Source organism: Glycine soja, chromosome 11 (assembly GCF_004193775.1).
Source record: "Glycine soja cultivar W05 chromosome 11, ASM419377v2, whole genome shotgun sequence".
NCBI classification, from domain to species: Eukaryota; Viridiplantae; Streptophyta; class Magnoliopsida; order Fabales; family Fabaceae; genus Glycine; species Glycine soja.
In genome coordinates this window covers 17812193-17834143 of record NC_041012.1, presented here as the reverse complement: position 1 = coordinate 17834143, position 21951 = coordinate 17812193, and the positions used below count along the sequence as shown (strand labels likewise).

The window sequence follows — 21951 nt, the reverse complement described above, 5'->3', positions numbered from 1 at the left end:
TGCTTGGCGCTAGATTCGCACTAAGTGTGCCTTTGAGCTTCTTCATGCTAAGCTTGGGTTGACCGCTAAGCGAGGAGACGCCTTGGGTCTGTCTTGTGCGTGAAGCGAACGGTCTCAATCTTCAACCTTTTTTTCACATTTTTTCATCAATTTTTTCTTCAAAGCACTTATCGTTTTCTTTTTTCGAATCTTGCTGGTAAAAAATTAACATGATATTAAATTCCTCATTATTTCGTAAAAGAATAACAGTAAAGTAAAAAAAATTAATCATTCTTAATCAAAATTGATTATCAATTAAACTCAAATTTCACAGTTATCATTCCTTGTCACTTTAAAAGCAACAATGCAATACTGGAAATGTTCCGATACAATCAAATATTTAGAACACTTGTCAGAAGTGTTGCCTGAGGTGCTACCTCCAAAAGCAAATAATCTCAGATGGTTCATTGGATCACCCATGAAATCAAGGTCAATGAGATGTGAAAATTTTGCTAGTCCTTTCAGACATGGAGCAAGCAAAGGGAGGGGTCCCACTGCAGCAGATAATGCCCCAGTGTTTGCTTCAGGCCTAAGCAAGAAAGCCAGGGAAAATTATCAACAATCATGACAAAAAGTGATGAATGCTCATTCAAAAGTTACTTAGTTACACACAAACAAAAACTACACAAGAAATATTAACACAATAAAATATAAAAATCTAATTCAATGGAAAACAGAGTTTATGAACCGAAAGCACTAATGTTTCCCTCTGATATGGTAATATGCGTGATATAAAAACACACCTGGCATTTATGGACTGCATTGTATGCTTCAAAATGCGAAAGTATGTCTCAAAGACAGCAGAGACTGTTTCAGCTTGCATATGCTTCTTCTCCATAACATCCGGGGCTAAGGATGCAGCCTTATAATCAGCTTCAACCTACAAAACACATCACTACAATATCATCCCTAATAAAAAAACAGAACAATGATTTTTATGGGGAAAAGTAATAACCTCCTCTCTTGTCTTAGAGATCATTTCTTTACTACATTTCTTTCTATCATTCGCCAACTGATTTGATGCCTACAAGTTTGTCCTTTTCTTTTGTTGTTTTTCAATTTCTGTTCGTCTTCTATCCTTTTAGCCATCACAAGATTCCTCATCAAATGAAAGAGACAATAAAACCTGAAAAGGCGTCGCAAAGAAGAAACATTACTAACTAGCTCTGTTAAACGTTACACATAAAATAAAATTGGTTTCACTAAAATAGTTACAGGAGACAATTTGTTTGTGCTTTTTAAAAGAAAAAACACTTTTTTTTATTAAAAAATGATTAAAAAATATATCATAATTATGTAATTTTTTCAGAGGAAAAAACCTATAAAAGTTATTTGTTGGATCGATTGGCAAGTACACCAAATTGTCCCAAGTAGTAAAATTAAAACGAAAGTTCTAGTGTCGAGTCCACAAAAACTTTGTTTGTACTTGAGTAGATGAATATATAATTTTCAAACAATTGATTTAAAAGGTTGTGAAAAACAGTAAATTAAATTGGCTTAAAATTAAATTGCAATAAACAAGAGAAGAAAAATAAACATAAAATTTAATTGATTAATTAAGACAAAAAATATTAGAGAAGCCAATATTATTGCAGAAGTGAATTCGAATATGAGAATGTCCGAAACTTAGCCTACCAAAGCTACTCTTGATATAATATTAATGATTTTTTTCTCTATTAATGATTATTCCAATTTTCACGTGCATATACTCGTATAATCTAATCAAGATCTCTCAAGTGAAAGAACTTAATTTATCTATTTTCTCTCTCAAATCCTTTTAAAAGTTAAAACAGTTAAATTGCATTAAGAATAAAGATGTATAACAAACTAAATATAAAAATAACCTATCCTCAGTGATGAAGTATTTAGATACCATTTTCAAGTTCTTTTAGAGAATAACACTTCCCAATATTACCCCTAAAACTTGCCATGCAAATGAATGATCAAACCATAAACAATAAAATTAAGCACGGGGAAGGATAATGAAAAAGTAATATTCATAATAGATAGGAAGAAAAATTACATCCACAGCCGTTAACTGCTACGTTTCCAACAAAGGGGTTTAGCCTCTCATTGTCATAAGAAACTTTACAATTGCAAGAGGATAGTGAATATGGAAGGGAATAGTTAAGAAAGGGAATGGAGGGAAGAAATGACTCCTAACCAATGTCTTCGGTAAGGAATTATATTCTCTTGAAATTTCTGTCTATTTTTTTCCTTTTTCTCTCTCCTCCTTTTATAGGTGTAGTTCAGCTTGGTTTTCACATAACCTTTGCACTAAGCGCAATTACCACACTTAGCGAGTATGGCAGTATTCTTGTGCTTAGCGCGTGACTTGCGCTAAATGCACCTTCGTGTTCCAGACTTCTCCATATTTCCTTGCGCTAAGCAATTGCGTCATGCTGAGTGTTTGAGACGCGTTGAGCGAGTAACTTCAGATCTTCAATTTTACTTCTTTGGGCTTTACTTTATTTTTCTGCGCCAATTATTTACCAAACAATATAAATTCACAAGCTTTTAACACTTTCTGCACAAAAAATTTAAATGATATTAAAATTTCAATTATTCACACAAAAAAGAAGAAATAAGAGAAAAAAATTAACAATTCCTACATAATTTAATCCCAAAATATACGTATATATATATAACAATTATCCCTATTTAAGTGCTTCGCCCATGGCATGAGCTAAAATAATAACTTTGGGGGGAGGGGGCTCTAAACATAGTTGTATATATCATAGAATAACTTTTTTTCAGCTTAAAGAAGCAGGCCCTTGATGATTTTACCACACAAAACTGTGTCTTTGAGTCTTTCCACTACTTGAGAAATTGAAATTAGAATCCTTCCCGGCCTTCAGAACTCAGCTTCCAGGGAAAAGTGAATGATGTCACAAAAAATGTAACAAATACCAGATATATTGTTACAGTGCTTAGAGACACAACATACAATCATGGAATGAAACAAGATATTTAGTTATGAAACTTGGCAACAAGTTCATGTGGTAGAATTCATTACTGACCTCATAAAAAAGAAAACATATTAGTGGCACAAATATAACAAAATTCATATTTTATGACAATTTCAAACAAGATATCTAAAAAAGAATTGGCCAATGGAGGAAGTAGGTTCAAGAAAAAGGCAACAAGCACCATTGCTAGCACAGGAAATGGAAGTCATATATGACAGTATAAATATGCTTCAGCTAAATAAAGTAATTATAGTAAGCGTAACACTTGAGCATTAATATGAACCTTGTATGCAGAAAGAAGAGTTGACTCATAATAACGCATCTTTCTAACAGTCTTTGAAACCTTCATTTCTAGTTCCTTTTCAGTAGGAAGCCTGATCCGATAGCTGCCACATTGCATCCATTAACATGAAAGTTGAAACATTAAAAATAGAATTAATATTGATTGTCAAAGCAAAATAATCATACTATCATTATCTTTAGATATCTGCATCGTCTCCTTCAGAAATTTAATATTGGACTCTGGATCTGTAAGCAAGGCATTCCCCAACTCAAGTTTATGCTTCTTACTTTCAAATGCCTCCTCAGCTGTAAGATCTTCCTTTACCTCAGCCTAAACAAAGTAAAGAGAGCATACAAAAAATTATGCACAACATCAAGTTCAATAATTTCTAGTCTTGTAAAAAAAGTTGGCAGTTCAAGAGAATATATGAAAAAACAATTATTTTTACTTTTAAGTGGAATGCTCGCAACACAATATTTCCAGCACATTCTATTATTATGTGAATTTATGTGGAATGTGGATCCTATTAAATAACTTGGGCACACACTTTATTTAGGGAGACACATGAAAATAACTTAACAATAGTGTGTGACATGCTAGCATTAGATTCTTTTTAAACAAAGCATTCTATTTGAAATTTGATACAGTATCAGATGTAAAAAAGAAAAAGATCATTGTTGAAACCATAAAAAGAGTAAAATGATAGTTTATTTGATTTGATAATACCAGTACTGCTGCTTGTGGTGTCTCTTCCACTTCTGCTTTAGCCACCTCTTTCCCTTGTTGTTTCGCCTCTTTTCTCATTTTCTTAAGCTTGGCTCTCTTTTCAGCCTTAGTTAGCTTGACCATACCTTTGTCCTTATTGACATCCTCTCCAGTTCCCTCTTCACTTGGATCATTTTCCAATACTGTCTTTGTAGCTGCAGAGTGTGAGAACAGCATCCGTTACCAAAGCACTTGGTAAAAGAAATAAAAGAGTAATCAGATGACAACAATGCACAAATTATATACTGAACACTAGATACCTGTCCCGTAATGGATTTTTCCATCCAATGTCTTGATTGGAAGAGCAGCTACACGATCAACCTGCAAACCAGTTTCTTCTTTTTCTTTCTTGAGAGCATTCTATTGCATGTGTTTTGCATAAAGTTTCTCCAATGCATCATCTTTGGCATCAGCAACCAGTGAAACATGCCTAAGGATGTGTGGGAAAGTTATTCCCAAAGTAACCTCATCATATAAAACTCATAACAACAATGTACATTCACATAAGCTAAACAGTTACAATTCAGAAGACATTTACACACTGTACAAGTGACAGGGAGTAGATAACCTATGAAGAAGCACAGACTCAGACTCTGACACGGACACTGAACACGGCACGGACACTTACACTGAGACAGAGCTAAAGTCTAAAACATAGATAGGACTCGGGGACACGTTATATATAATCAACATGACAAATTTAAATTGATAATTAAAATTTATATATTCATCATTTCATCTTAAAACAAGTTGTTAAGCTTTATAATTTTCACATCATAATAAGCCTCACAAAAAAGGTATTAAGAGTTATCATATTCCACAATGCAAGGAAAAATCCAAAAAAAAAAAAAACAACTTGCTAATATTAGTTTAATCTTTAGGTCATTTTTTAAAAAATATCAAAAAGTAAAAAAAAGAAAGATGTGTGTCCAGGTAGTATTGCCACCATGTCGAAGCAAAATAAAATAAAATTGGACACTGCAAAAACATGTTCGTCATGTGTCCACCGCCGTGACACATCCTTCGGCCAGTGTGTCTGTGCTTCATAGAAGATAACATGCATGCTAGATGCTTACTCTAAAAATTCAAATAGCAGCCGCAAGAAGCTTTATGTCACCGTACAAGGACTGGTAAAAAAAATTATAATGCAAAAAGGAAAAAAAAAATTATTGGCAATCTAAAGCTTAATGCTATGGAAATTTATGAATGATAAGTCTGTAAAAATTTTCCATTTTCATAAAATAATTCAATTCTTTCTCCTAACTATGCACCTAAACAGTTAAAGTCGACAATAAACAAAGATAAGCCAAGTTTCTCACGGAAAGGTTTCAAAGAGTCAAAATATGCAAATTTTACAATTTTTCCTTTTATAAATGGTGAAAAAAATCTCCTAAACTTTCAGAAACAGGATTACTTTAGCTAACAGTTTACGCAGAATATAGCATTGCAAGTAAGGAGTGACACTATAAAATAGTTAAGAAGCGAACTTGGTGATTGAATGGGTGTCCAAGGTGGAAACAAGGGAGGCATAGGCACAGTTCTCCTTGATGAATTGGAGGTCATCATCAGAAACTTCAACTTCGTCGTCGGGAATTTCCAGCGGAAGCTCCGGTGGAAGAATGATTTTATCCTTCTTCTTCCTCATCGATCAGAGTTTGGAGGTTGGATGAGAATATGAGAGTGGGGTTTTGTTAGGGTTTAAGTAGTTAGGAAGAAGAAAACAATGTTGCCCCAATTTAACGTGTAAGCCAAAGCGGGGTCATCCGATAACCCGATATGACTTTACGGGTCGGTTTGGAGATGCTGATTGGTTTGTGCCTCTGTGGGTTGAAAGTGAAAACTGAAGGAGTGACGTGCGAACTGCGAAGATAGAAAATAAAGATGGATCCAATTGTCAGGTTAGTTCGCCAATACAAAATCGGAAAATCCAAATAAATATAATCGGATACCGTTTCAAGTCTGATTCGATTAGATTCCTAAATTTACTCGTTGGATAAATTGTCACTTTTGTTCTTAAATATGTAATTCGTTGATAAATACGTCTCCGAAAGATAAAAATATAACATTTAATTCTTAAAAGTATAAAAAGTACGATATATTTGACTATTAACTTTCATTCGTCACCGTTAATAAGATAGCTTACGTGACACAGATGAGCGAATTTGTCATTGAAATGATTATCAACTTGGTAATCTCTCATTACCAACATAGGGATATATTTTTCATATAATATTTTTTTGATTTTTTGTCTTTGTACTCTCTCGGTAATATGAATGGGTAAATAGTCACTTTTGTCCCTAAATGTATAATTTATTGACAAATGCGTCCATGACAGATGAAAATACAAAATTTAGTTCCCAAAAGTGTGACAAATATATCTAACCATTAACTTTCCTTCATCACCGTTAATAAAATAGTCAAGATTTCAAGAAGTAAAATATGGAATATATTTATCTTTTAGGATAATTTGGAAAAATTTGTAATGATTGACACGTTGTTTCAATGTATTATTTTGGTAAACTGATACAATGCTTATTTTGGATAATTTCTATTGTGATAGAAAAATTATGATTGATAATCAATATTATTGTTATTATTATGTTTGTTTTAAATCATATTTTTCAATATATTTTTTAAATAATTATTGTAATGTTATACTTGTAACGATAAAAAAATGGTAAAAAATTATTCTAAAATTATATTTTATCCTTAAATGAAATAAAATTTTGGGTCTAACAAATTAGTACAAGAGGAACATACTGATATTTAGGTCAAATAAAAAATTGTTGACATTTTCATCCAATAATGATAAGTTATTAACATTTTTAGTTCAATGAAACGTACTGACATTTAGGTCCAAAAAAAAAATTACTAACATTTTCTCCACTAAAAATATATTGACATTTTCGTTCAACAAAACGTTACTGACATTTACGTCCCAAAATGGTATCTTACTGACATTTTTATCCAATCTAGTCAGCATGGTGACATTGACAATCATTTCAGTGATAAATTTATCCTTTTGTACCACGTAGGCTATTTTATTAACGGTGACAGATGAAACTTAATAGCCAGATATATTTGTTTTACTTTTTACACTTTTGGGGACTAAATTTTGTATTTTTCATTTTTTAGGAATGTATTTGTCAGCTAATTGCACATTTTGAGACAAAAATGAGTATTTACCCTTAACCATTTTACTTTTTCTCTTTTTTCTAAATTATGAGATGGTTTAATCATATTTGAGTCCCTCAAACTTTCCAAAAACTTTTTATAGTCTCTCTTGACTGATTTTTTCTGATTTTAATACACAATTTGCAATAGGATTTAACAACAAAACAAATTAAAAAAAAAAAAACATTTTGCAAAGTTTGAGGAACTAAAAAATGTAAATTTTTATTTGAGGACTAAAAAAGATCGACCCCAAATTTAAAAGACTAAAAATATATTTAAATTTTATGAGATATAAAGGGTTACATTCAAATTGTGGATATTGTTTTCAAGAAAAATTAGTGATGTTTAAAATTTAGGTCAAATGACATTTTTGGTCGCTCATCTTATTTTTTGGATTCAAAATAGTCTTTTGTCTTTAAAAAGTTTACTTTGATAATTTATCTTAATTTAAAGGTTCGAAGTAGTCATTTCGTTCATCTAATCTTAACGTCGTTGATAGAATAAAAATATTGACTACTAAAAATTGTCACAAAAATGTATGTTTTTTTTCTTCACTGTCTCTATCTTTTGCCTCAACCTTCTATTTGTCACACTTAATTTCTCTATCCTTATCCCTCATCTCCTCCTCAAACTAATACGCTTGAAATTCTCAAGAATTCCTTTCACTACTCCTGTGAGACAACGTCAGAACATGCATGCGTTTGAGATGCTCGATTTCCCTCCACCAACGCCAACAAGCTCTGCCCCTTGTTGACAATCTCGTTCTCATCATCACCAACATCGACAAGCTCCCCAAGGAGATGCTCGACCTCCATTTGCCCCGTCGACTCTGATCTCTATCATTGTCGATGCCCGCAAGATTGCCAACGAGTCCCCCTCAACCTCTTCCAATGGAATCTTCCCTTTCCAAAACTATTGTAACATGAGATGAATTTGTGATTTGGGTTGTGATTTGTGATTGGGGGTTCTGGATTTGGGATTCTTGACTTGTGCGGGTTGTGTTCTTCATTTGATTTCTTGGATGATTCTTGTGTTTATAAAATGAACATGTTTAGAGAAAAAACCCACATTTTGTAATAGTTTTTAGCCGTTAACAACTTTATATTACATATTAATAACATTAAATCTATCTTGACAAATGACTACTTTGATCCTTTTAATTATGAAAAGAATCAAAGTAAAATTGTTTTAAGATAAAAATACCAAACTGAACCAAAAAAATCATATAAGGAACCAAATAGATCATTTGACCTAAAATTTATTATGATTTATTATTTTTTCTAATAATAATATGATGATGTATGAAATTTATAAATATAATATTTGAATCGCTTTATGTTAAGAGATAAAACAAAAAATACATATAATAATAAAATATATTTATTCTTATCATAAAAGTATATCTTTTTATTAAAAATAATTTTTTTATTAATTATGTATTTTTTTACAGAAAATTTAATTATGTGTTAAACTTAATAAATAATACAAAAAATTAATTTTATAGAAAAATATATTTTTATTTATATATTTACAAAAATACTGCATAAATAGCATTGGAAATTAAATTATTTTTTAATAAAAAAAAAAAGAACTTAAGTTCTCTCACTTAAAAATTTACGTTTAAGATAATTTGTGAATGGATAATATCATAGATTAGTTTAATAAAATTAAACCTCGGCTATTTCATCCAATTTTGGCAACTCATTTTACCGCGTCTACCAAATGCTCGACCAAATTCCCAAACCAATTTTCTTCACTTAAAATTCCCGTATCTATCTTCAATGATGCAGCACCTTAATATCTTATATCTCATAGCCAGATACGTTCATAAATCACAATTAAAGGTGTTGTACAACAAAGCCTTCCACCTAACTGTCCTCTTCTCAGCCTCAATATAAAAAGCCTACTCCTGCATGTCATCAACGCATCAACCCCTCATTGCAATTACAATTCCTATCATTTCCTATATCATCTAAACCTTATTTTAACAAAATCCAAAATGATGAACAAGCAATCTGTCTTGCCCTTCTCACTAGCATTGCTAGTTTCATTTTTAAATTGCACCACCACTTTAGCCCAATTATCACCAGCTTCTGCCCCTCTCAAACCACCCCAACCTGCTCCTACCATACCAGCTGCTGCTCCTCAGCAACCATTGGTTCCTTCATTGCCACAATCACCAAGTGATTCCACCCCTGACAGTACTCCAACTGTTGACATTGTTGGAATCCTGAGAAAGGCAAAGTCATTCAACATCCTAATCCGCCTCATGAAAACCACCCAATTGATCAACCAACTCAATGCACAGCTCCTCACTACTAAATCCGGAGGCATCACCATTCTTGCCCCAGATGACAGTTCCTTCTCTGAACTCAAAGCTGGCTTCCTCAACTCTCTTTCTGATGGCCAAAAGCTCGAGCTCTTACAGTTCCACGTTATTTCAGACTACGTGTCTAGCTCCAACTTTGATACACTGACCAACCCCGTGAGAACACTGGCAGGGGCTAAACCTGGAAAGGTGGAACTTAATGTGATAAGTTATGGAGGGAGTGTGAACATCTCAACGGGTGAGGTTAACACCACCGTCACTGGCATTATATATACCGATAAACATCTTGCTATATATAAGGTGGGTAAGGTGCTTCTTCCTATGGACTTCTTTGTTGTTGCCAAGGCACCTGCAAAGGCACCCTCGTTGGCACCAGAACCTTCAAGTGGCGTGGCAAAGGGGCCTAAAGCTGATAAGGATGAGTCATCATCTTCAGATTCGTCACAGGTTAATTCCACTGATCAGAACTCTGGCACTGCCAAGATGATCAGTGCGTATGGAATGTGGGTGTCACTTGTTCTTGGAGTACTTCTCATGAGTGTGATGACAACGTAAACCAGAACCAGAATAAGATCATATATATCTGAATTTTCCAACGTTGTAGCTAGTTGCTACACCATATGCTATCTATTGATACCAAGAGTGCTACGATGAGTTATGTAATTGTGAGAAAGAAGTGAAAAGTGAAAACTTGTGATGAATTTATTGAATACTGGATCAGGGGATCTATTATTGTTGTATCTATGATTTTATTCTAAAACGTACAAGAGTATTATACCTTGGTCGCTTCTATATATCTCAAGCTTTAGATTGTCTTCTACGAAGAATCAACTAACAGAAACTCTGTACACAGTTCAATATTTTGGGTAATTAAAGGTGGTGAGGGAAGTGATAATTATTGTTTGTTTCTGATTAAAATTTAGATTTAAAGCTAGATCTTCTGTTACTCATCACTTAAAGCAGCTTAATAATAAATATATTTTTCTCAATAAACCTTTTACTTTTAATTGCTTAAATTCAATCTTAAAGATTAATGTTATAAAAAAAAAACCTTAATATAACAGACAGTTATAAAAAATAAATAGTATAATAGTATTGGATCATATAATCATTTTTCCCGGACAAGACCTTATTATCTCATTTTCTTAATTGAACAATATTATTATATCCTCTTTTTAAAATTTTTATAAATATTTTTAATATTCTGTAAAGTAAATATTAAATGATAGAGTGAATGCATTTAATATGTTAAAAATATAAAATATATTTAACTTTTTTCATTTAATTTGAATATTTATTCAAAGAAACTGTAGAAGGATATAAATAATTCATTCTCATTAATACAAATAAGCCAAACTAGCCTGGTAACACTGATTAGCAATTTGTGAAACGGTCCCCTGCAGTTTCAGAAACAATTTCTGGCTGTGCAGTTAAACATTTCATAATTCAAACAAATCTCTCTCCCCTTCGTACATTAAAATCACTATTAAATTATAAACTAAGGACAGGGGGTCTTAATCAATTTGGCCATATCATCTTTTTCAGATGTTAGTACTCAACCTATATAGAGTCACCTTTTAATTTACATGTTCGATTATATGCATGCATCCAATTGATATATATAGTGAATATCGATAATGACATGAAAGCATAATAGTTCACAGCCAATACTTTTGACTCTCCCTCCCAACTAAATAATCCTCCCTCACCACTATAACAAGCAGTGATACATTACCTGAACCGTACGTCCATGCTAGGCAAAGGGAGTTTTTTTAGGAATTAGGAGCAATGCTTTATCATTCTCACCACAATATGTACACATTATTCTTGCAAATAATAATTAGATAAAAGATACTTGTTCTCCATGACAGATTGGATATACCCTCACACTCCACAGCTAACAAATTTCACAGCCTTGACATTTCAGCAACCTATCATTTCCTTGACATAAACAATATATAAATCCTCTCTCCTTTACTCACCCCACACATCAAACACAAATAGCAAGAAAATTTAATTCCAATAATTCATACTCTTCCAGAATCATCAAAGCCATCAACTGCCTTGACTTGGCAATTGGAAGATGAAGCAAGCAATCCTTTTGTCCTTCTCACTGTTGCTACTCCTTGCCTCCACCACCTTGGCCATTTCACCGGCACCTGCAGCAGCACCAAAAGCCGCAGCAAAAACTCCTCCTACCCCAAAGGCCGCAGCACCATCACCAAAACAATTAGTCCCAACTTTACCTCAGTCTCCAGACTCCCCTGACTCGGTCCCCGACGACATCACCAGAATTCTCAAAAAGGCCAAAATGTTCTCAGTCCTTATCCGCCTCCTGAAAACCACAGAAATCATGAACAACATCAACTCACAGCTCATAACAGCCAAGAGTGGTGGCATAACCATCCTTGCACCAGATGATTCTGCCTTTTCCAACCTCAAAGCTGGCTTCCTCAACTCCTTAAACGAAGGCCAGAAAATCGAACTTGTGCAGTTCCACTTATTGCCCGAGTTTGTGTCGAGCTCAAACTTTGATTCTCTAAGCAACCCTGTGCAGACAGTGGCTGGAAAAGACCCTGCAAGGCTTCCACTAAACGTGAATGCATTAGGTAACAGTGTCAACATTTCAACTGGCGTCGTCAACGCCACCGTTCTCGGGGTAGTATACTCGGATAACAAGCTTGGGATTTACCATGTGGACAAGGTTCTTCTTCCTCTAGATTTCTTTGTAACCAATAAGGCTCCAGCTTTGGCTCCAACAGCTCCTACAAAGGTTCCCAAAGATGCTAAGGATAACTCTTCAGAGGACGATCAAGAAGAAACAAACCAGGATCACAATAAATCCGGGGCAGTGAGTTTGGTTAGCCTTGGTGGAACAAAGTTGATGTCGCTTGGAATAGCTTTGGTCGCAGTAGCAACCATGTGGAGTTGATCCATTTGGCAGCTGCATTTTCAATTTTATTTGTCAAACACGCCGTTAGTTTCTTTCATTTTTCCTTTTTAAAAATTTTGCTATCTGTTTCTGGTTTCTTGTGTGTTGGTGTTATGAGAAGGACGTGAATACTTCAATGATTAATGATTCAGTTGTTAAACCATAATCGTTCTTAAATATTCTTTTATCTTTTAAATTCTTTTTGTTAAGAATTTATATCTTGTAGAGACTTTACGTAAACCATATATTTAGTGCTAATAATTGATAAACATTTATGTGTTCATAACCTGGAGATAGTGATTTTTATTTTTCTGTGTATTAAAAATATCCGGCCGTAGAAAAATTAAGATTGAACTCTTTCCAGACAAAAATTATTGAAGTAAGCATTGTTTATTGAGGGGGTCTAACTGAGATTATTGAATAGTGTGGGTGAGTTGTTGTAAACTCTTATTCCTATGGATCAAAAAACAAAAAAAGAACTAAAGTTATGTTTGGTAAAACTAGTTGAAAAGCGAGCTAGTAGCTAAAAGCTTAAAAACTAGTTTTATGAAAACTGAAAAACTAATTTATTAAATTAAAAGTATTCAATAAAACTAGTTGTTGAAGTAATTGAAAAGTATAAAATGACAGAAAAATAATAAAATAATAATTTATTTAAAAAAGATAACAAGAAAAATGAATAAATATATTAAAGATAAAATTGAAAAAAAATATAAAAAGCTAGAAGTTAGAAGCTAGTGTTTTTAAAAACATTACTTCAAGTAGTGTTTCAAAAAATGCTAGAAGCTATTGAAAAATTACTAAAAAAAAGCTTGTTTACCGAATAGTCTAATGAGTTTTTCAGTTAGTAAAAAAAACTAGAAGCTAACTTAAATGTCTTGCCAAATATAGCTTAAGAGTTGTTTCTTCCAATTGAGCTTTCTGAATATATACTACTAGAAATTGAATCTTAGTTAACATGTTTAAGGGACCACTCATTTATCTACTAAGTATGTCAAGCTTTCTTGATATGAGAAGAAGATGACTTTTGGGTAAAAATAGGGACGCCTTGATCAATAACTTAAAAAAAATTGTTATGCATCGATATTTTACACTCTTACTTTCTCTTCTTTCTATTTCTTTCCTCCCTATTTTTATCAGTGTAGAAAAAAGTGAAGAGCAAAAATACTATTTTTTCAGTGAGTGTAAATGTGTAGCTGTATTTGTTGAAGTATCTCAAAATCAGTTGCATGCTGTTACAAGTAGTTGCTTTCAGTTTTTCTGATATAGTAAGTTTTTATGCTCCTGCAACAGTGCTTCAACCAATGACAATTTTGTTAGACTTTTGCTTCTGCAATCCAATTATCCAATTCTTTATATTACTCTAGTTTGATATACATTAGCTTTTTGTCTCCACTTTTTCCATTAGTGATGTCACGGAAAGATCAAATTAGTTACTTTGAATGAATTAGTTGAATAACTCAAAAAGCAGAAAGTTCATTTTACGCATATGAAAATTGATACCTCTAGTCTGGGGTGATTCATTCAAGACTAAATTGAAGTTCTACAGCTATATGTCTCGCCATCTCGGTTCTTCAGGTTTTTTCTTCTCCTTTTTTCCCTAAAGCTTATTCTGATAGAATCCGTAAAGACAAGTTCATTCAATAGTAGGTTGCCAGAATTAGTACGTAGCTCTATATATTTTATGAAAACAGAAAACAGCACAATCATGCAAACCTTTTACATAGTTCAGAGATACACTTCCTAGGCTAACACATACAAAGCCCAAAACAAGACAACCACATATATAAAGATACATGCGTGTTTTAAAGAACGAAATTGATAGCTGTGAAATCCACCCCTCTCCATCAAGTTGGCATCGCTGTTGCCACCAATGCAAGTCCAAGTGACACCCACATTCCATAAACACTGATCTCCTTGGCGCCAGAGTTCTGTTCAGTGGGATTAACCCGTGACGAATCTGAAGAAGATGATCTGTCCTTATCGGCTTTAGGCGCCTTTGCTGCATCACTTGAAGGTTCTGGAGCCAATGAGGGTGCCTTTGCAGGTGCCTTAGCAACTGCAAAGAAGTCCATAGGAAGAAGCACCTTCCCCACCTTATAAATAGCAAGATGCTTATCGGTATATATAATGCCAGTGATGGTGGTGTTAACTTCACCCGTCGAGATGTTCACACTCCCGCCATAACTTATCACATTCAGTTCCACCTTTCCTGGTTTAGCCCCTGCCAGTGTTCTCACGGGGTTGGTCAGTGTATCAAAGTTGGAGCTAGACACGTAGTCTGAAATAACGTGGAACTGTAAGAGCTCGAGCTTTTGGCCATCAGAAAGAGAGTTGAGGAAGCCTGCTTTGAGTTCTGAGAAGGCACTGTCATCGGGTGCAAGAATGGTAATGCCGCCTGATTTAGTAGTGAGGAGCTGTGCATTGAGTTGGTTGATCAATTGGGTGGTTTTCATGAGGCGGATTAGGATGTTGAATGACTTTGCCTTTCTCAGGATTCCAACAATGTCAACAGTTGGAGTACTATCAGGGGTGGAATCACTTGGTGATTGTGGCAATGAAGGAACCAATGGTTGTTGAGGAGCCGCAGCTGGTGGGGTAGGGGTAGGTTGGGGTGGTTTGAGAGGGGCAGAAGCTGGTGATAATTGGGCTAAGGTGGAGGTGCAATACAGAAATGAAACTAGCAGTACTAGTGAGAAGGGCAAGACAGATTGCCTATTCATCATTTTGGTTTTGTTAATTAAATGAAGGTTTAGATGATATTGGAAAGGATTGCAAATTATAGGAATTGTAATTGCAATGATGACTTGATGTGTTGATGGCATGCAGTAGTAGGCTTTTTATATTAAGGCTGAGAGAATGACAGTTAGGTGTACAACCTTCAATTGTGATATATGAACGTATCTGGCTGAGATAGTAAGATATTAAGGTGCTGCATCATTAAAGATAGATATGTACAGGTACATATGAGGTTAGGGTGACAGAGCAATAAGTTCTTGCTTGAAAGGGATATTAAAAATAGGGTGAGAACTGAGATGCAGTGCTGTGAGACATACACTTGTTATCGGACAAGGAGATTATGGTTGCGCATCAATGAAGATTGAAACGTTGGAAAAAGTGATAGCTGAAATGAATGTAGCCAAATAAAGGAGTTGGACGGATGGATCATGAATTTTTACCCAAATAAAGTTGATCCTATCATTTAACTGTGCATGAGTGAAAGGTCTATGTGTATATATCTATCTTTTTAACGATCACTACATACATCTAAATAAAAAAGACAATCAGTACTTATGGTATAAGCAATATCTCATCTTTTAAATTAGAAGTTGTAAACAGATGCCTGTGTGTATATACTTATGTTCTGTGTATGTTAAATTTTATTTGTTGTCTCCCTAGATTGAAAATTTTGAGTGATTGCAACAAGGTAGATCTTTTAAGACTTTCGTTTTCTATTTTAAGTTTAGTCAGTTCTCTTGTACAGTATTTTAACAGTATCCTATACTGTCTCTATTTTAACAGTTTAGTAAGTTTAGCGTTAAATCGTGTACTTTTTATATGAATCTGAATGAAGAAAACTTTCAACTCAGGAACATGATTTAATATTCTAATGGTGCCTCTTTGTTGGATGGAAATTATGTCATGTGGAAGATTGTATCAATAAGTTGATAAATATAAACAATTATTTGTTAAATTGACTTTCTAATATACACTTAACCTTTTCTGTTGTAACAGAAACACTAAATGAAACACACTGTGTTGCTGTCAGGTAATCTCCAACTATAAGTATACCTCAATATTGCTCCACGAGAACCCTTTTATAGTTAGCAAACCATAAGAAGAATTCTAGATCTGAATTGCATGCACCACCTTACTGCCTTTTTTCTATTATGTGAAAAATGAAAATGCCAGAGTTTGAAACAAAACATAACTACAACATTTTGGCTGTGTTTTGACGTTTGAAGCCTTCAAACATCCGTTGAACCCAATCCAACTATAGACATACTTCTCCGTAGGGAAGCTTTGAAAGTCATGCAATCTGTATTCCAAACACACATTTAGATGCTAAACTCACCTTAGAAAAACTATATTCTACTTTCTATAAACCCACCTTAGTGTTTTGCAAAATACAAATATGAAAATATAACATAATTTCCACCTTAGAAAAAAAAAGCTTAATTATTGTTTCATGCTTGTATGCAAAATTTAACTCTGCATTTTTACATATAGGTTATATGAGAATAACTGTCATCATCTACTTGCATTAGGATAGCTCTAAAAGAAAATTTAGAAATTAGTATGTGTTAGCCCATATTTTTGATGAGCTAAAAATATGCTCTAAATACGAATTTTGCCAGATTATGTTCAAATCGAAAAGAAAGAAGAGTCTATTGAAAGGGATTCACAGGTTCGAGGAAGTATTTACGAAGTATAAGGCTAAGACAAGAAAGAGGGCTTCGAACCATTGGGCGAATCGAGCTGGCATATGGTCGAATCGAAGTCAAGGCAGCAAGATTTCTGGACTTAGCGCAATTTCTGACAAAACTTCACAAAATCAGTTCGACTTCGAGCGATATGGATAACCGTTCTAAGGAGCAGTTATGTGCATGTAAGGTGTACGTAACAGGACACTTGGCATTAGGATAGTGTTCGACCGTTAGGGCAGTTTATTTTCGAATGTCTATATATAGCAGTTTTTTAGTCGGATTTGAGGGTCGCAAATCATTTATACAAATCCATATACACTCAAAGTACCCAGCGCAGAGAGAAACGAGTACGCAAGGAGAATGTATGTTTGTGAACCATTTTAAGTTCCTGTAAACTTTACATTTCGAATGCAATGCAATTTACGTTTCATTTTATATAATTCCTGTCTTTTAAATGGTTCATTCGATCGAATGAACTTGTTGATCCTTTAAATTCTGTAATTTACCTTTCCCTTGTCAAGTTACTTCCAGCATTTCGATTCTTTCAAAGAATTTTTACTTTCTGCAAACCTCAAAACCAATGAATGTTCGTTGCAACGATGAACATCAAAAGCTTTACGTTTAATGCAAACACACAAATGGCATGCTCCTGAGATTCACTAGTTGATCTCGCAAGCAATTAACTTAGACTAGCGGTTGTTTACCAAATTATAGCGTAAACAAATTGGCACGCCCGGTGGGACAGGTCAATTGTGTGTTTCTGCTTTAAATTATTGTTAAAGTTTTATTCAGTGCTGTTGATTTATTGCACTCTTAATTGTTTTGATCTTGTATGCATTTAAGAAGTGGGAAATCTGTTCCACACTTAACAGAATTTAAAACTCGTACAAGGATGGCTAGACCACCCCCAAGTAATCAAAACAATGACCTTCCAAATATGGAGGGGCAACCAACGCAGACATCTGTCAGTAATGCCAATGTAAATTCTGGCATAGGAGCAATTCCTGGCCAAACTGTTGGCACGATAAGTTCGACCGCTTCGACGGTTATGAATCAGACAGGGGTAACTTCTCCCATGACCAACATGACGTTGGCAAGTTCGACCACGTCAGCGTCTGCTTTTGCCCCATGGAATAACCCCAGTTTAGGGAATCCCAGTGGAAGTCCCTTTCGACCACTTCAAAACCCTCTATATGGCATGCCTACATCTTTGATGGCAGGGTTGCAAAATTCTCAACCAAATATAGAGAATCTTAATATGTCCTCTCCATCAGGGTCTGTAGCAGGCAATCAAGGTAGGGTAATTCCTCAACATTTAACCAATACATCCGTTTTGTCACTCAGACAACAAATGGATGAAAGTAACCATGATATGGTTAACATGTTAACACAACAAATAGGAACTGTCATTAACCCCTTAATTCAAAATACAAATGACAGTTACCAAATGTTAACAAATCAAATAAGTCGAATTGCTGACTTTTTTGGGGCACCACCCATACATCAACCACCAATTCGACAGATCCAAATACAGGCGCCTGTCCCAGAGATACAGATGCCTAACAATCCAGGGATGCAAATGGCTCAAGCACCACAACCATTGGCACGCATAGAGCCACCAGCCCAACAGGTCGAACCAAACCCTGGTGTAGTATTGGTAAATAGAAACCAAAATGCTGATGAAGTAATAGGGAATGTTCAACAAAACCGTTTCGATAGGCAGAATAACTTGGCCCAAATGGTCGAAACAATTCTAGTACAGAATGGTTTGAACTTGGGCTTACACAGGCCCAATTTTGTGTCTCCATTGTCTGAATATGTGTTACAGACGGAATTACCAAGGGGTGTGAAAATCCCTAAGTTTACTAAGTTTGCAGGAGAGACAAATGAGTCTACTGTCGAACACGTTGCTAGATATTTGGTCGAGGCAGGGGACTTGGCTAATAATGAAAATTTAAGAATGAAATATTTTCCTAATTCCTTAACTAAAAATGCTTTCACATGGTTTACAACCCTTCCTCCTCATTCCATACATAATTGGAACCAATTGGAGAGGGTTTTCCATGAGCAGTTCTATATGGGACAGTCTAAGATAAGCCTTAAAGAGTTAGCCAGCATTCGACGTAAGGCACCTGAATCAATTGATGATTATTTGAACAGATTCAGACTCTTAAAGGCAAGGTGTTTCACCCAAGTCCCTGAACATGAATTAGTCGAAATGGCTGCTGGTGGCCTAGACTATTCGATTAGAAAGAAATTAGATACCCAGTATTTAAGGGATATGGCTCAATTGGCTGATAGAGTTCGACAACTCGAACGATTGAAGGCTGAAAAGGCTAGAAATTCTAAGTTCCACAGGAAGGAAAAGGTTGCATATGTTGAAACCAATGACAGTGACCAGGAGTTCGATATTATTGATGAAGATATCGAGGACAATGAGGTTGATTTAGCAGAATTAAAACCTGGACCTCCTTATGTTTGTAAACTCCTTAGACCTTCCAATGGAAAAAACCCTGTTGAACCTAAAAATGATAAATTTGTGTCTAAAACTTATACATTTGACATAACTAAATGTGATGAAATATTTGATTTATTAGTCACAGATGGCCAAATTGTTGTTCCTAAGAGCTTGAAAGTACCCCCAATCGAACAACAGAAGAAAAGGGGTTATTGTAAATTTCATAATTTCCTTGGCCATAAAACCTCACGTTGTGTTCTTTTCAGGGATTTGGTTCAAAAGGCTCTCAACGAAGGGAGGCTCAAATTTGGTGAGAAACCAAAGGTTGCCCAGGCAAATGCTGAAACATCCAAAGCGGCTGAAACTCTCTATGCAGAACCTCAAGAAATAATGATGGTCGAAACAATGGAGTTGTCTCAGGTGCAAGTTCAGGGCATATTTGAAGAGGATTACAACGAACAAATGAAGGTTGTGTATCCTCAGGCTGAAGAGGATCTAATTGATTTCTTGAACAGATGCAAACTCGAAAGCAAGAGTGTGATGCTCTGCCTTCGCTGCAGTGCAGTATGTGATAGGGAGGCTACTGAGGGCCTCAAAAAATACCAAGTTATTAACAAGGGGGCAGAGCAGAACCAACGTTTCGATAAAGGCAAAAGGGTTATGATGCAGTCGAACAGTAATCAGAAGTCTGGTCGAAGGAATACTTTCGCTCCTCCTGGTTCAGTTCCGGTCGAAAAATGGATGCACCAGGGACTCATAAGGTTTAACAAAGGGGCCATGGAAGTAGGTGGTTCGAGTGGAACGAAGCAAATTGGCCCACAGGAGGCTAATAGGTACTCTTATAGGAACAATTACAAAGGAAAGAATCCTATGACGAGGACCCAATGGCGCAGGTTCCAGCGTCAGAAGAAATTGGCCCAACAGAATCTGCAAACGGGCCAGTATAAAGAAGTGTCTAGGAGGCCAGTAAAGGAGAGACTCCTGCCTCCGATGGATGAAGATAAGATGGAGGATGAGGATCTACTGGATTCTGAACCAGACTTTGATGTCATCTGTGTGGTATCTATCTTGCCATCTGAATACGACGTACAGTCTGAGGTTACTGAGATCGAAAGTGAGTTCGATCATTTTGATATGGCTGACCCAAAGCCAGTGTGCTACTATGTTATGAATAATGGCTGTGTGGAAGAACAATTAGCTTATTTCGAAAAGCCAGATTTTCAGATGAAAAGTCATCTCAAACCTCTTTTCATCAGAGCAAAAGTTGAGAATATTGGCATCAACAAAGTGCTCATAGATGGAGGAGCGGCTGTTAACTTAATGCCTCGATCTATGCTCTACAAGATCGGGAAACATGACACTGATCTATCTGCCCATAACATTGTGCTTTCGAATTATGAGGGTAAAACTGGCTATTCTTTGGGAGCCATTCAAGTAGATGTTGCTGTAGGCAGTATAGTTCGACCAACTCTATTCCTGGTGATACAGTCTAAGGCTAATTTTAACTTGCTATTAGGAAGGGAATGGATTCATGGAGTTGGGGCTGTGCCATCTACCCTCCACCAGAAACTCATTATCTGGAGGGAAGATGGGATTGTTGAAAATATAGAGGCAGATCAAAGCTTCTATAAGTCAGAGGTTGATAATGTTACTGCACAAACCTTTGACAAAAAGTTGGCTAACATAGCACCTTGTGGTGACAAGGAGGCTGTTTTCGAATCAAGTGACAATGTTATCCACTCTGTCAAACTCCATCCTACCTATGGGTTTATATGGGAGAGGGAGGAAATTGATGTTGTTCCCTCTGAAGATGGAGTCATTCCACCAACTGGGTGGAATATATATGAAGATTAATATGACTGAGGCCACTGCATGGGCCAGAATTACGGCTTATATGGCCGAAAATAGACTAAATACGGCCTTTGAGGCTGAATCTCAACAAAATATGGCAGTTGAAGCCAAGATCGAAGATCATGAAAACAAAGAAACAAAGGATCGAAGACTGGATTGTATTTATGATGATGAGCCGCTGGGTTTTGAGAAAAATCCCATAAGTGAGGTGCCAAAGATGCAGGCTCAAGATCCTTTGGAGGAAATCGACATTGGAGATGGCTCGATAAAAAGGCCAACCTATATCAGTGCCAATATCACCTCAAGTCTAAAAGAAAAGCTGGTGCTTCTTCTTAGAGAATTTAAAGACTGTTTTGCTTGGGATTACCACGAAATGCCTGGGTTAAGCAGAGAAATGGTCGAAATGAAATTACCGATTAAGGAGGGAAAAAGACCAGTAAAACAACTACCAAGAAGATTCGCACCAGAAATTATGTTCAAAATTAAGGAAGAGATCGAAAGGCTGCTGAGGTGTAAATTCATCAGATCTGCCAGGTATGTCGAATGGTTAGCAAATATAGTCCCTGTCATTAAAAAGAATGGAACTCTTAGAGTATGCATAGATTTTAGGGATTTAAATAATGCTACACCTAAAGATGAATATGCGATGCCAGTAGCGGAAATGTTGGTAGATTCAGCAGCTGGCTTCGAATTTTTAAGCATGTTAGATGGTTATTCTGGTTAT

General features: G+C 35.3%; 3 protein-coding genes and 1 pseudogene across 3 annotated transcripts; 2 read left to right on the top strand and 2 right to left on the bottom strand.

Annotated features, from left to right (window-relative positions):
• Nucleotides 1-285: 285 nt before the first annotated feature.
• LOC114372989 lies at nucleotides 286-5704 on the bottom strand (annotated as a pseudogene).
• A 3456-nt stretch (nucleotides 5705-9160) lies between these two features.
• LOC114375110 (fasciclin-like arabinogalactan protein 12) lies at nucleotides 9161-10367 on the top strand. The gene has a single exon (XM_028332859.1). The coding sequence runs from the start codon at nucleotides 9230-9232 to the stop codon at nucleotides 10112-10114; it is 885 nt and encodes a 294-aa protein (XP_028188660.1). The 5' UTR covers nucleotides 9161-9229; the 3' UTR covers nucleotides 10115-10367.
• Nucleotides 10368-11514: 1147 nt separating this feature from the next.
• Nucleotides 11515-12680, top strand: LOC114375380 (fasciclin-like arabinogalactan protein 11). Its single transcript, XM_028333153.1, has one exon. The coding sequence runs from the start codon at nucleotides 11643-11645 to the stop codon at nucleotides 12489-12491; it is 849 nt and encodes a 282-aa protein (XP_028188954.1). The 5' UTR covers nucleotides 11515-11642; the 3' UTR covers nucleotides 12492-12680.
• A 1429-nt stretch (nucleotides 12681-14109) lies between these two features.
• Nucleotides 14110-15294, bottom strand: LOC114374977 (fasciclin-like arabinogalactan protein 12). Its single transcript, XM_028332705.1, has one exon. The coding sequence runs from the start codon at nucleotides 15215-15217 to the stop codon at nucleotides 14339-14341; it is 879 nt and encodes a 292-aa protein (XP_028188506.1). The 5' UTR covers nucleotides 15218-15294; the 3' UTR covers nucleotides 14110-14338.
• Between the last annotated feature and the right edge of the window lie 6657 nt (nucleotides 15295-21951).